At 28.9% G+C, this 13,933-nt stretch overlaps 1 protein-coding gene across 1 annotated transcript in view; it reads right to left on the reverse strand.

Annotated features, from left to right (window-relative positions):
- Positions 1-364: 364 nt before the first annotated feature.
- The window catches only part of LOC107456506 (uncharacterized), a 75,466-nt gene continuing 61,897 nt past the window's right edge, over positions 365-13,933 (reverse strand). Inside the window, exon 4 of the mRNA XM_016074380.4 lies at positions 365-5,037. Coding sequence (XP_015929866.2) covers positions 4,969-5,037 — 69 coding nt within the window. The 3' untranslated portion in view covers positions 365-4,968. The remainder of the gene's footprint in view (positions 5,038-13,933) is intronic.

Raw genomic sequence — 13,933 nt, forward strand, 5'->3', positions numbered from 1 at the left:
TTCTTACAAAATATTTATTTAGATATTGAGAATTTGATGTGGGTGCATTTTAAGTAGAACGATCGAACCAGATTCAGTTAAAATGTTCCCCCAAGTTTCTAAAAATCGAAAAAATTTATTATTCTTAAAAGATTTTAACATTTTTATTGTAGTTTCTTTTTCCGATAGAACCATTCAAAATATTGGAGTAAATTTATTATTAAATATGACGTCACGTAAAAATTATAAACTGACTCCAGACTTCCTGTCGCGGACCACACACATTATGAATATTGTAATTATAGTTTTCATAAAGTATTAAATCCCTCCCTCTCCAATAATAAAAAATAAATAAATAAATAAAAATAAGAATGACCACAACAAATTGCAAAAACGAATAATTTTATTTTTATCAATTCACATACACTTTCATATCCGAAGAAATATAAAATCCGTTTAACATTATTCAGAACAGTTTAATTTTTTTTTCTCTATACAGCAGCACAAAAATATTTTCGAATACATCCAGAATCCAATACTTATCAGATATTGTATGTATATATACATATATTTATATCAAAGGCTATGTATAAAAAAAAAAAACCATCACAGAGAACAATGAAAAAATAGTGGTATTTACACAGCAAAGTTACGAGCCTAGCGGAAAAGGGAAAAAACTACACGGCGCTAAAATTTTTTTCTTAGTATTTACAAAAATTTACATTATCTGATAAAACATTTCAGATAAACCGAAATCATGGTTAAAAGTAATTAATACAGCATATATACCAGATATATGAGCTTAATACTCAACATTACTTTCAACCGCTAGGCCAGAAAATCTAATTTATTATCTTGATTCTCACATCGGGTGATAACTTTCGCCAAATTGTAGAGAGATCCAGTTCGTTGATTGGCTAAAAGATTTTCAGCAATCGTACGTCATTTAATTGGCGAAATATTACCACCAGAGGTGAAAATGGGAGATTAAGCCAATCGTATGCTACAATTTTTACAAGCAAATACAAGTAAGAAGTATTTTAATACACAAATATTGGAAAACATAATGATGCTATTGGCATGTTAATTTTTTAAATTACAAGCAATAAAAAAATACAAATGGAATTCAATTTATTTTATGTTTACGAAGATAATATGACATGAATTAATTGTTCAGTGATAATTTTTTAACGTTTTCGCAAATAGTAACTTCTTTTTTTTAATATATAGCATTTGAAAAATATTTGTGACAAAATTGCTACCTTTAATTTATTAAATTTAAGTAATCTCGTTCACACATTCTAATAAATGTAGAATTAATTATTATTATTTTTTTTAAAAAAAAGTTCGATTTCAATCAATGCAAATAAACCTGGAGGCGAATCATTCATAAAAATGATCTAGAGTAACTCGCCATTTTTCTTTATTGCTAAAATTCAGCATTTTAATTGTTATAACGAATACTTATGATATATCCGCTGTATAAATCTTATCACTTATTTGTATAAATGAGCAATAAATATAAAAATAAGTGAATTCAAATCAATAATTATTTTCCTGCTTAAACGTAACAAAATGCACACAAAAAATATAAAAAGTTTGGAAATCTTTGACTATAAACACAGTTACGATTATCACAATGCTGAGATCAAAGTTCACAGTCATGTTTCCAGACCCAAAAATATATACAAATGTATATAATATATATATATAGTGTAAAATGAATTACAAAGAATTATTGCAAACTTTTCACAACAATAGCAAATGGACAAGCATGAGGCAAAAGGCACAAACACAAGTGAATAGAAAAAAATTTCTAGATTAGTAAGGTTTCTGGATTAAATATGAAAAATAGCAAATAAAAAAACGAAATAAAATAGTTAAAGACTATTTACAATTTGAATCAGGAACATATAACATATGGCAGCAATCTTACAAAGGCAATCAGGGCGTGGATAGGATCAGAACTATTATTCTATCAGTGTATGAGTAGGAGCTGAAATTTTTTTTTATTTTATCTACCACTACAGTTATTTGCTTCATTTCAGAAAATTTTCACTTTATATATGGTATAAAAAGTATTTTTTTTTTGTTGATTGTAGAAACATTGTGCGTTTCTTGGGCTTTGTGACCAAGAAGTTAGCAAATGTGCTAACATTTATATGATAAAAGGCAGTTTTGATTGCTTGCAATATTCACAACACCTTTCCAGCAACAGATGTTTACGATGAAATGAGTGAAATATCGAGCCAAATATCGCCAAATGAATTTTTTAAAAATCCAACATCTTAAAATTGTTAGAATCGGGATATCGATTATGCATTATAAAAATTAAGGTAAAGTATAAGAACTTGTTCGAATAAATTAAGTAAAGAATCGCTAGTCATATGTGATGATAATACCACCAAAATACAAATTTAAAACTAACAGAACAAAAACTAATCCGAAAAACTGAGATAGCAGTGAACTTAATGACGATAGCAGTTTATCTTAATTTAACCCTATAAAGTATAATTATAACACCCTATTTTTGAATTTCCCTCTTTTTTTTATTTATAATTTTTCTATTATATTATTATTCGTGTGGTAAGTATATCCTTACATTTAGAATTGGAACTTCTTTAACTAGAAATAATTTTTCATCTTTTTTAAAGGGCTAATATTTTTTAATATATTGAAGGGCTATATAGTGAAAAAATATACAAAAATAAATCAAGCAATCAGTACTAAAAGCATAAAAATATTTCGTAAAAAAATGAGCAAAGCAGTACTTAAAAAATTGAGCATACTCAAGTATAAAACATAAACAAATATTTTGTATAATATTTATTAAAAAGAGTTGGAAAGGTTTAAAAGTATTTTTAGCAGAAATTAGTCACAACTACTTGTTTTAAAAAAGTCAATTAAAACAGCAAAAATCAAATAACCAGAATTTTAATCAATAATAAAATAATAATTCCTACAATCAAATTGCCTATATTGAAAAAGTTAAGAGAGCAAAATTATTAAGAACTCCTAATAATTTTTTTTTTATAAAAAGATCAATGTTATTAAAATGGTTAATATGTTATAATAAACTTCAAAGTAAATAATGATAATTTTAATCAAAATGATTTTTTTTTATTGGGAATATAATAAATTATTAAAGCAAAATCTATAATTTAACTAAAAGCATAAGCAATAACAAAACCCATGCACAAGCTGTACTGTTATTTGTATTATAAAAATAAATGATTATATTTAGCTTTGGTTAATAAAAGAGGCCACACATATATTAATGAAAATATACAGATAATACAAATCTATATTATAATGATGCCAGATGATAAATAAATAAATAAAAACTACCAATGAATAAAGAAAATGCATTTTCCAAAGAAAAAAAAATTACTATCAAAAATTTATTTTACTCGTCAATTATTTTACTAGTCAAAAAAAATTATGCAAAAATATACAGTAGAGTCTCCCTACATCGAAATCTCTCTAAGCAAATGTCTCTATCTGACATTTTTATCCAGAACGTAAAATAAATTCACAATATTCTTCGAATTGGGTGTTTCCATACAACGAATTTCGAAGTATTTTACAATTTTTTATCATTTTCGATGAAATTCTGAAGTTTGTTTGAACATTAAAAGAGAATAGGAAAATAAACATATTAAGTAACTTGCTCGTTTGAAGTAGACTAACAACTATAATATATGTATTATTATATTCCCATGAAAAATATAGAGCAAAGCTAGACTTTATTTTTAGCTCTTAAAATGTGAAAATTTCTTTTAATTGATGAGCTGTCTTAACTTCTGAACATTTATTCTATTATTACAATAAAAAGTAATGATTTTAATAAATTTATAAACATTTTTTAACTTATAACACCGACTAAACATTCTGTAACGTTTACTTAAATGGATGGTTGCACAAATCTATAACCGCCGTATAAGGAAATTTTCTCTAAAGCGAATTTTTCAATTGATTTCGTTATAGAGAGACTCCACTGTACTTACAGCAATTTTTATAGGTTTTATTAAGGTTAACAACTAAACATACACAGAAAAACGTCATTATTTTATTACAATCATTAAATTTCCGTAAAATTGTTAAGAATTCTTAGTCCTAATTATTATTAAGAGGATGTAGTTAGTAATGTTTAAGTCGTTGTTACAACTCATTTTAACAAAAGGTACTTATTAATTGAAGTGAGATATTTTGGCAGTGAAAGAAGGGAACAAAAATTGAGCAACAAAATGTGTGTATTCAAATGAAATCTCTTTGGCAAGTAAATACTTTGGTCGTGAGAAAGAAAAAAAAATTGATTTAGAATAAAATTTAGAGATCGACGAAAGATAATGATTTAAGTTTCCAACAAATATATATTCAAAATGCTGAATTTTTCTTTTCATATTAAAATTAGATGAAGTAAAGTAAATTAACAAACACTATGCAAATATAAATTGAAATTTAAGTATTGCCATTAAGAAAAAAGAAAATCTAGGCAGTTTTGCTCAGATAAAAGAAGAAACCGTAGGTCATCCTCGCTTTAATTATATTAAAACATGGGATTACACTTTTTTTCTCCAACTTATCAAAAACAATTGAAAAACACAACAAATATTGAAAAATTATTTCTTTAAAGAAAATGTTACAAATGGTTAAATCAATACAATAAATTTTAATAATTGGAACTATAATGATAATATAAAACATTACAAAAACTTATATAATTAATAGCAAATACAATAACAGAATATCCGAAGTTCTCTAACATATTTTCTTCAGTTTAAACAATTATAACAGACTTAATTGTAACAGTTTTTTTCATTTTTTCTTCTTAATTTCTTTTCCACTGATGAACCATTTCTTTCTTCAGTTTCGGTTCGCAAAACTTGTGTAGAGCGAAAATACAAATGTTTTAATACCTCAATGATTGCATGAAAAATATGTTTTATGAAGAGAATATCAGTCAATGGGATCACACACACTATCAGTCTAGAATTTTTTGAAGAATTTAAATACTGGCCGGTTATTGTTGAAAGATGATCTGTCATTATTTGATTGCTAAAAAAGAAAAAAATATATCAGTCATTCGATAAAATTCAATAGTTACTAAAATTACAAACATTTATTTTATTTAAATCTTAAACCACACACAAGAAATGAAATGTTCAAGAATTTTCATTAAACGCTAATGACGAGATATTTCGACAAAAAAACTATTGAAAGTTCTTTATTTTTGAAGGACTTTCGATAAAGAGGTTAAAGCTTATCCCTAAATATATTTTGACAAGAAAAAAAAAGATATACTACAAGGGGCACTAGCTATTCATGGGCTAGATTTAAAAGCATACTCGCTACCTTCAACTATCTTCTGTCTTATAAAAATACCACGCTTGCATCAATGTATATGTTACTCTGAATGACCGAAATTTCTGGTTGTTTTGGTAAATGTCCGAAATATATATTATAGGTCTAGTTAAGTGCCAAAGCCGTCGTTGAACAGTAGACCCAATTTTTTTTGGGTTTACTACTACTAATGTTCAACTCCGTAGCCTTGTAATTTTGAACCAATCTAGAAGACAAGGAAACTCCTGGATCAGTACCACCAGAGGTATTGATTTGTTATGGGAACATGGAGAACTTAGCGACTCGACAGATTTAACGTGTATCAGACACAATTTACTACAGGGGAGTCTTCGGCCGGCGGGATCGAACCCACGAACTCTTCTACATCAATGTTTTTATTAAAGGTCAGTGCCACTGTCTGGTATACCCTACACTGATGTTTTTTTAAGGATCAGTGCCACTGCTTAACAAAATTTAACCAGTACTCCGAACTCTGATGTTTATCCCAATCTATCCTCCGCAGATATTAAAATATCGAATAAATATAATATCAACGAATAAATTAATATCGAATCGGATATAACAAATATTTCGGACATTCACCAAAGCGACTATGTGATTGTTGACATTCACCGGTGAAAGTCGACATTCTCTTGATTTCGGTAGTCATTCACGGTAACATATATACGAGAACAGTTAAAAAATTTAAGTAATTTGAAAAAATATCTTTTTTTCTTCTTTTTCTTAAAAAAATAGGTTTAAAATCTAAAAAATAATGGATAGAGCATGTAATGCATGAGCGAACTAAACTTCGAAAGGAGATACGGATTGACAAATAAATATATTAAATGTCAGTATTAAAAAAAAATTGTTTCAGAACATCTTTTTCTCATTTCTCTAGCACTTATTTTTCTTGATATATAAATATATTTTTTTCATTCCATCGTTACGGTTGTCACTCAAGATGTTTTGATGGTGAAACGCGATTATGTCATTTATTAAACGTCCATGTCTTCACTCAGGAAAAAAAAAAAGAAAAAAAAAGGAAAGTGTTTATTTGATCAAGAAAGGGAAAAATCAGGGGGGGGGGGGGTTGAAGACGCGGATATGCAGTTATTCTGTTTTTAAGTATAGCTTACCCATTGATAAGTTCACTTGAAAGAACTATCGCCATTTTTTCCCTCTTAACTCTCAAACGATACTCCATTAAAAATTACAAACGATTAATTTCAGTTTATTTTTTCTGTGGCAGCAAGATAAACTGCACATGTCACGCGTTTGATTACACTACAAGATAGAGAAAAATTGGTATTTGAGTCGCCTCTTAGTGACACTTATTTCTGAAGCTCGATTAATGCATATCTTTTAACGTATAAATCAATTATGAAAACATTAAATTAAATGCAATATTTCTTTCGCTTGGGGCATCGAATACCTTTAACATCTCCGCAAAAAAAAAAAAAAAAAAAAACATTTGTCGGTATTTAATCAGTTTTTTTAATTTTTTCGTTGGCAACTTTGTTTATCAAATCTGTTTTGTTTTCTTCATTCAAGTCTTGAGAATGGGAGTTTAAATTCGAGTGCTCGAATGCTCTATATATTTATTTATGAAGCAAGTGTATACATTTCAAGTGCAAAGAAAATAGTTAGGATGCAAGTGCCTACGAGTCAGTACAATTAGTGCTAGATAGTTAAAATGCAAAAAAAAAAAAAAAAATCATTCGAAGCATTTTTTTTGTTCAGATTATATCATTTCATTGACTTTTAAAACACATAATAAAAATTGAAATTAATTTATTAGTAATAAGATAGTCCTTCAACTAATAAAACTGAGATAGTAAATTTTTTTCTAAATATGAGACAAATTCGCATTTTTATCATTAATGAAATAAAATTAAATTCGTGTGGAAAATGATTTTCAACAAAGACTGATTTATTTAAATTTTAAAAATTAAAAAAAAAAATAAAAATAAAAAAACTATAAAAAAAAACAATTTTTTTTGGTAGTTTGTTTGAAAATTTTAAAATAAATGGAATAAAAGAAAAATACGCGAATTGCAACGCTTACTGAATAAAAATAAATAACTCTTGAATTTTGTACTAAAGTTACTCACAATCCATGCATATACTTACAATAATCAAGCCCCTATGATAAAAAAAAACACCATAAATTTCTTTATTAAAATAGGTACTAAAGCGAATACCGATAAACCGTTGCAACCCAATTTACCGTTTACAATACCAAAGGTAGCTTTCTTTATAATAGAAATGGTGTTAACAATAGCGTTGAATCAGGTGTTTCAGGAAACAATGTTATTTTTCCCCTCGTCTCCCCATCAAAATTTTATGTATTCCCCATTTTACGAACGATGCTTTTGATATTTAACCATAATCAGAGCAGGAAAGCCGTGAGAAAGTGCAGTATTTTTTAATAACATTTATTGACACGCAAAATAAAGTGGAATGTTATTAAATAGTGGAATATTATTAGGTAATGTAACGCTGGAAAATCTATTCATTTCAAAACGATCACAGAATAAGATTGCTATACACAACGAATACAATTTAAACTAACCAATTCAATTTCTTTTTATGAACTTTATTTTATTTTATTTTATTTACATTTTTGTTTAGAATGCGTAGTATCGATTGAGAATAGCATGTGAGAAAAAAATTTAATAGCAGCAATAAAAAATATATATATAATTATTTAAAAACCTTTATCTTAAAAGCTAACACATGAATGGACTTCGGGCAGATAAGAGCAATATAGTGATAAGACACCTTTTTCAGATTTCTTCATTTAAATGCTTTGTATTGTTTCCAGACAAATACTTTAAGTATTAGGAACATCCACATTTAACATGTATGTAATACGATAGATATGTACTAACATATATATTGATACATACATGTCTACATCAAAAAACCTCGCATTTTCATGAGCATTTTCAAAGTGTGACTTATCATTGTTTGTCTTCAAGCCCCTTCAATCGTTAATGATAAAAAAATAATGAACTTTCTACTTTTTATCTTTTTTTTTTTAATAAAACAAGAATTTTATTATAAAGTTATTTTAAGAAAGAAGAACCCTCTTAAGCAACAATTGAGAATTTTTATGATCAACGTAATTTATTATTAAAAATATCAATAACTTTTTAATTTTTGAATATTTAATTACATCCGTTTCCCCTAATGAAGTTAATTGATTATCGGAGGATAAAGAAAAAATTTATAATACACATTTAATTAAATACAACAATAATTAGTATTATACATTTCATTAATACAAAACAAATTTAAACAATTCACAATAATCATTAACAAAATTATTTAATTAATATTATTTATTTTTAATATTTTTCAATGATATTTTTCTTAATTTTTTACATGATACTTCTTTTGCAAATTGAAATTGAAGATATTTATGTTTATTTTTAAAACCAAATAAATGATTTCATATTTATGAAAAACTTATCTACTGGAGAGATGAAGTCATCTTAAATCTTCTTAAATAAATGAAGAAAAAAAAATTACCATAAGATTAAATTAAGTACGATTCCATTAATGCTAGCGAGGAGTGTAGAACAATTACTTATATATATCCTACTGCATCATATCAAACGATTATTTCCGAAGATTTAATAATTTTCCCACAGTATAGATAATACAAAAAAGCGACGATATAATAATGATAACCGTTTAAACGGTCATTGAAATTTAATAAGAACGTTCCATTAATTCTCGAACACAGGGAGCGAAAAAGAAAAAAAAGTTAATAAGATTCTGTTACAATGCAGAGCTACTGTAACCGAAATAATGCAGAAATAAACCCTCAGAGATGCTTTACCTTAACCGAAAAAGGCAGGTGTTGCCATCTAACCTCCCCTCTTTCGAGACAATCCCCCTCCCCTAATACATCTTTCAAAAGAGGATAAAAAGAATGGTGATATAGTGGAGGAACACAAAACTAGAGATCTCTCAACTTCCAGGTGGGGGAGTCCACTGAATTTATAGCAGTTAAAAAGAAAAACTGCGACCGTGGGAATTTTCGCCGACGACTCCCCCACCTGTAGAGGGCAACCTTGGAGGATTGAGCATCCAAAACAGTCATAGGTGAGTCATGCGCTAGCTGTAACCGTGCACACTTTTTGTATACGTTATGTAGAGCTAACCAGGTGTTTACTTTTTGAGCAAAGGGAAGAGTAAAAACAAAGTAGGAAAAAAAATTTAAAAAAAAATATTTCAACTGTTTCGGGGTCATTTACGTCAATAACTTGCTTACAGTCATTGACGTAACTTTTGATTCGTTCATCTAAGTATTACTCATGTATTGCTCACTATAAGTGATTGAAAAGGTTGTCAGATCGTGACTGACTAACGATAAAAAATAAAGAAAATAAGAGAAATAAATATTATTTATAAAGCGACAATTGCTTTAAAGTGAAATAAAACGATAAGATGCCACCAAAGAAAAATTTTTCAAAAAAAGAAAATATTGTGCGGCTATTTCGAAGTAATTATAATCATTTATGCAAAATAAACTACTTACATTTCGAAAACTATCAATTATCTCCAAAATATTGAGTTTAATTATCATTACAATTTAATCCTATTTAAATTGGCTGCTTTTATCTATTGTTTTGATCTATACATATTTAAAGTAACGGGTGCAACACTTTATTTTTGTCGACATTAAGCTATAAATAATAAACATTTCTTCAGAATGATTAAGTACATTTTTATATTGAATTCAAACAATATCACGATCCTTTATATAGATTTAAAATTGATCAATCACTTATTTTACTTTCAAATTATTTCAGTTCTCGCATTTAAAAGAAAAAAGAAAAAAAGAAAAAAAAGACGTTACAGTGCGATTATGTTGCAGTGGAGAAGAAAAAACATTGACCTTGACTTTTATGGACTCAAGGGATCGAATTTACACACGAGAATTAATTTGTGCAGACTATACTTTCGTAGAAATTAGAACATACAATTTCAGTAACCAAAAATGTCTTCTTTTTTTTTTTATGGGTTCTGATTTGAGACTCTTGAATTATAAGGGGCAGATTCATATTATCTTGAATTATAAGGGGCTGATCATATTTTCATTTCTTTTTATTTACTTATTTTTTCACAAATAAACTGATGGTGGATATTTACTCAATTCGGCAGTATATTACGATACATGTAATTTTCAAGGCCATGGTCCAAAGTTAAACTCCGTAGCCGTGTAATTTTGAACCCAAACCAGAAAGAAGGGAAACTCCTGGATCAAGTATTAGGAGGAATACGTCTTCGTCGAGGGCTCTTTAATGGAACTAACCTGTATTTGCGTTACCATGGAGAGGAAACCCACGAAAACATCTCTGGTTAGCCTGACGGCAATGGGATTTTAATCCATGAACCGTCTGTCTATCTCTGAGGATATTTTACGCTGGCACTGTGGTCGGTGCGAGCCGGTGCGGAAGTCGTATCGACCAGCCATTGCTGGATTAAACCCGGTTCACCTCATTGGGAGGCGGACGCTCTATCCCCTAAGCCAGTGTTTCCCACAGTGTGGTACGCGTACCCCTAAGGGTACGGGAACAGTTTAGCGGGGGTACGCGTTCTTATACGAAATATCTTGCAACAAACAAAAATTTCACAAAATTTTATTTAAAAACAATACTAGCCATGAAAATTTACGATGATGTATTTTTCTATTGGCTATTTTTTGCAGAGTTAACAGTTAATAATGAGTGGCATCAACAGCCAGTTGTGATTTTTAACTTTTGAGCAATTTTTTATAGTAAAAAATCCATTCATTTTTTTACTGCGAAAAATTTAGAAAGGGTACACAAAAGTCATAAGTTTGGGAAACACTGCCCTAAGCCACCACAGCTCCGAAAGGTATATTGTTGTCAAAGACACTATCATCAAAAAATAAATAAATAAATAAAAAATCGAGAAAATGCCAATCAAAAATTTAGTCAGAAATCCAAGATGGCGAGAGTAAAGACCTCTTAAGAAGAAAGAAAATAAAGAGTCGTGATAAATAAATCATGGAAAAGTAAACAATTAAGTATTTTGGATGCTCCTCTAAAAAGTACCATTAAAATGAGACAAAATAAAACCAAATGTGGAACAATCACTGTTTTCCATATCCTAAATTACAGAGATAAGAAAAGCAGTGAAAGAAAAGTGTCTGAAAATGATTAGGAACACTGTCTCCAACAGATGTCAACATGTAATATGGGCACCACTTCATGGAAAGACAAAAGAGGGTCTTGTTTCTTCCCCAACTGCAATCAAGAGTCTCACTTGTCCTGCGACACATGGGCGCCCCCTCCCCCTCAATAATAGGTACCCCAGGCGACATAGGCAGGTCACTAGACTGGACTTCGAACCTAACTCCTCCCACACATTTTCTGTTAATAATCTGCATAGATGGCAGAACTTTTACCCTCCTCAATGGCAATTCGCCGCTTTAAAGCTGTTTTTCGAAGTGTATAGTCGCATGAAATGAGGCTTTTTTGCAAATCTGCTGTAAGATTGCAACAGTTGCACATGCTTATTCGGTCAAGCTTGGCCTATCTTCAGCCAGAATCCTTTATGTATATTCTGAAAAAGGCGCAAAACGTCAATTTGGAGAAAAGTCGCTGTTTTGAGAAAATGAAAAGCGTTTGTGGTCTGATTTTTTAATATTTTAGAACTTACTCCAATGCTGCATTAACTGGGATTTTAAAAAAATGAAAAAAAAAAAAAAAAAAAAAAAAAAAAGGCATTGATTTTGATAATTTATGTCAAGGTGGAAAAATGTCGCAAAACATTGGCGATTTTTAAAAAAGTTTAATAACTTTTAAATCATTTTAGTTATTTGGCCTTTCTTAAGTCCAGATAATTCTCTATGGCAAAATGGTATAAATAGTTAAAAGTTATAGATTTGCTTCAAGTATAAGACACTTAAACTATGACTTCTTTTTATTTTTCTTCGCAAAAGTGGTTCGAAAAAAAAAGCCACGGTGTAATACATGATTTCAAATTAATAAATAAAACGGAAAGAATTATCAAGACTTTAGGCCACACAAATAAGTTAAATAATTTAAAAATTGTCCCAATTAAATTAATTAAATATTATTTTTAGCAAATTTCAACGAGCTAACATTATGCAGCAATGTAGGAACAGTTTAAAATGTTAAAAAATTTAATCACGAGCACTTTTCCACACAACTATGTCATTCCATCCTAATGACGTTTTGCGCCATTTTCGTCAACATTGGTGTAATGTTCTCCCCCCCCCCCCTTCACGGAGGGAAACTTTTGCAACAGAACTTGTCTCCACGAGATGGAGATGAAACAACTAGTTAAAGATCAAGATCACTTGACTTTATAACAGTCATATTGCTAAACCCACATTAGCAATGAAAACAGCATATTATTCGAAAAAGAAAACGTTTTTTCACGTGGTGACAGAGCCTTTGAAAAACAGCTTTATCCAAATGAGCGTTCAAGTCATTAAGTAACTAAATATAAGCAGTGCCTTCAAAATTTAGGAGAAAAAGTGAAACCAAAACAATCCATTATAGTAGAGGAGGGGGAATGAGCAACCTTGCACCAGGAGAAAGAAACCAGAACTTTTCTCCCTATAAGAAGGGGATGAAACAGCTGACTCTTATTTACATTAGCCACCTGGCAGAAAACAACCGGTTTCTCCCCTTCCCTGCATGTCATCGTTCTTTTCTTTCCTTGTTTCGTTTTGTAATGTCTCAAAACAACAGCATCCATTTAAAAGGTAAACGTTACCATCCGAATCTCTTTTATCCGGCTTAGATTTTCCAACAAATTTGCGGTTTTTCTGAGTAGACCAAAACAAAAACTATTTTTTTATTCTTCCCAAATTTATTTACAATGTCCCGGAAATGTAAAGAAATTTGGAAGACGAAAATTGCCGCAAGTATTAAGATACATCAAACTCTACGTTTTCAAGCACATTTTATTTTAAATTCGTTTTATTTTTTTTTACGTACATTGGAAGTTTAAAATATCTGTTACCTGTTTTATACATTCAAATAAATGTTTATCTTAAAATATGAATTTCCCTATGCAACTTTAATCATTTTTAAATAGCAATTATAAATGCTTTTTTATTTTAATAATATAATCGTAATTACATATATTATTATTAATAATATAATCAAATTAAGATACTTTGTGGGCGCGTGAAAACATTTCATAAAATGTTTCTACGCGCAATATACTTTGAAATACGTTAATATATTAAGAAAATATATTAGTAAAATATATTTTCTAAATGAATGTTTTAAAACACGCAGACGATTTAGGTTGTCACTGTCATGAAGGACGTTGGGTATAGGTTCATCTCAATTATTAACAATCTCAAGTTTACCTCTAATATTTCAGACAAATAAATAAAAAATAATGAATCATTATCGAATTGAGTTTGGCAAAGTTAAAGACAAGCTAAAAATTAAAAAAAAAAATCATTTTGCAGATGGGAGAAATTTAATTCGATTGTGAAACTTTAACAACAACTATAACCGCGTACTTTAATTTTCTTCCCTTTCAAAAATTGAACGTTTCAGAAGCCAATTTAGCTTTTTTGCAT

The sequence above is a fragment of the Parasteatoda tepidariorum genome, chromosome 3 (genome assembly GCF_982258835.1).
Source record: "Parasteatoda tepidariorum strain Cologne lab strain chromosome 3, Ptep-v5.0, whole genome shotgun sequence".
NCBI lineage: Eukaryota > Metazoa > Arthropoda > Arachnida > Araneae > Theridiidae > Parasteatoda > Parasteatoda tepidariorum.